We start from the raw sequence: 2,119 nt of genomic DNA, 5'->3' as shown, positions 1-2,119 counted from the left end.
TTGGGAGTCAGGACTCCTGAGTTCTCTCCACAGCTTGGGGATAGAGTTGGGCTGAGGATAACAGGGAGAGATGCACCAGGCACTGTGGCTGTGGGGTTCACAGTGTCTCAGGACCCTGCCCTGTGCCCACTTCTCCCCTAACTCCCTGCCACACCCAGAATCTCTGAGGTCCTGGGTGGGAGGAGCTGCCCCATCCCACCCACAGCTGCCTGGCCGTGCTCTATATAATGATACCCGAAGGGGAAGGAGACTTAGAGACTCTCAGCTCTGCTGGCAGCTGAATCCATCTCTGACGGAAGCCCCAGGAGTTGGGTGAGCTGAGAACAGACACAGCCAGGGGAAAATGCAGAGGGAGGGTCACTGCGGATTGACCCCAGAGGGGCTGGGCACAGAATCCGGCCCTGATCCCACTGCACTCAGGGGTGACTCAGGATTGACCCCCAGGCAGCTGAGATCACAATCTTGGCAAGAGGGTAAAAGAAAGAGGAGGTGAGATCCAGAGTCAGCACTCCTAAGATCTCTCCTGGGGCAGTGGGGTCTAGTGGTTCGAAACAGGAGGCTGGGAGCCAGGACTCCTGGGTTTTCTACTGGCTCTGCAGGGGTAGTGGGGTCTAGTGGATTGGAGCAAGGGGGGCTGGGAGCCAGGACTTCTGAGTTCTCTCCCCCACTCTGGGAGAGGAGCAGGAGCTAGGGTCGCAGAAGGGGGAGAGCTGGGAATGCGGACGAAGGACGCGCTGTGGACAAACAGCTAAAGCAGAGAGTTAGTGGCACGCTGGGGTTGTGGCCAAGGCTCCCCACTGGGGTTTAGGAAACCTGGGTTTCATTCTCTTTGTCTTAGGATGGGATTTTTCAAACCCCCTAAAGGGGTCCTCATGTACCCCCGTGGGACCCAAGTCACCAAATGGGAGCTGAAAAGCTGAGCCTTAACCATTCTGTGCCTCTGTTTCCCCATCTGTAACAAGGGAAGAACAACCCTTTCTCGGTGTGCGCTGCCCAATTAGACTGTAAGAGTTTCTCACTGGCCACTAGCCAACCAGAATCCACGTGACAAAAAGAGAGAGCTGGCTTAATCCATGGAGAAGGGCAATATCACACACCTGGGCTGCTGGGAAGGGTATCTTCAGCTAGGCAGAGAGATAGATAGATATGGGGAAAGAAAGAGAGAAAGAAAGAAAAGCCCTCAAATCTCTGGAACCTAGTCAATGCAGCCCAGCCCTGTTCCTTTAACTCTGCCCTCTTTGAGTGATGGTTGTGGGGCGGAGCTGGTGTGCTCCACTTAATTCTTTAATTAGTGGTTTCAGGAGCATTTGACGTTCTGGCAGAGGCTGAGGCAATTCCGGGTAACTTTAAATGACATTATGGAGTTTGGCAAGAAGCGACTGCCTGCCTGGCAGCCTTAGCCTGCAATCTGCAAGGAGCTCCCCGGCGGTGCGGGGGGCCTGGAGGTGATGAGTGGGTGCAGATCCCATGGAGCAAACAGGTCCCCTCCCCCATGTCCATTCCCCCATTTCCTCCCCACTGCAGGGCGAGCCAGCAGCAGAGGTATCATGGCCCAGAGGGGACCCCACCCAACACTGCTGCTGGTCTTGCTGGCCACGTGCCTGGCTCTGGCCAGGGGGGAGACGCGCTATGAGAAGTTCTTGAGGCAGCACGTCGATTACCCAAAGACTGCCGCCCCAGACACCAGGACCTACTGCAACCAGATGATGCAGCGCAGGGGCATGACCTCGCCAGTCTGCAAGTTCACCAACACCTTCATCCATGACAGCGCTGCCAGCATCACCACCATCTGCGGCTCTGGGGGGACCCCGGCAGGTGGGAACCTGCGAGTCAGCAACGCCTACTTCGACCTCACCACCTGCCGGCTGCAGGGGGGATCACAGAGACCGCCCTGCAACTACAACGGGGGCACCAGCACCCAACGCATCCGCATCGCCTGTGATGGGGGGCTCCCTGTGCACTACGACGGAGCGATATAGCTCGGGCCCATTGCACAGCACTGTCAGTCCCCCCAGACCCTGTTCCGCTGCTGCCCCAGTGCCCATTATACAGTACAGCCGCCCCTTCCCGCCCCCGCCCTCTGCTGCCCCCTAGTGCCCATGATACAGCATAGCCGCCC

The 2,119-nt window shown here is 57.8% G+C and overlaps 1 protein-coding gene across 1 annotated transcript; it reads left to right on the top strand.

The window, feature by feature from the left end:
• Positions 1–272: 272 nt before the first annotated feature.
• On the top strand, positions 273–2,119 carry LOC140897028 (ribonuclease). Its single transcript, XM_073309283.2, has 2 exons — positions 273–312; positions 1,525–2,119. The coding sequence occupies exon 2, from the start codon at positions 1,548–1,550 to the stop codon at positions 1,977–1,979; it is 432 nt and encodes a 143-aa protein (XP_073165384.1). The 5' UTR covers positions 273–312; positions 1,525–1,547; the 3' UTR covers positions 1,980–2,119.

The sequence above is a fragment of the Lepidochelys kempii genome, chromosome 13, assembly GCF_965140285.1.
Source record: "Lepidochelys kempii isolate rLepKem1 chromosome 13, rLepKem1.hap1, whole genome shotgun sequence".
NCBI lineage: Eukaryota > Metazoa > Chordata > Testudines > Cheloniidae > Lepidochelys > Lepidochelys kempii.
This window is presented reverse-complemented; position numbering and strand designations above follow the sequence as displayed.

What these genes read in the sequence shown, in the direction of transcription:
- LOC140897028 (XM_073309283.2), top strand. Translation starts at nt 1,548, where the DNA reads ATGGCCCAGAGGGGACCCCACCCAACACTGCTGCTGGTCTTGCTGGCC.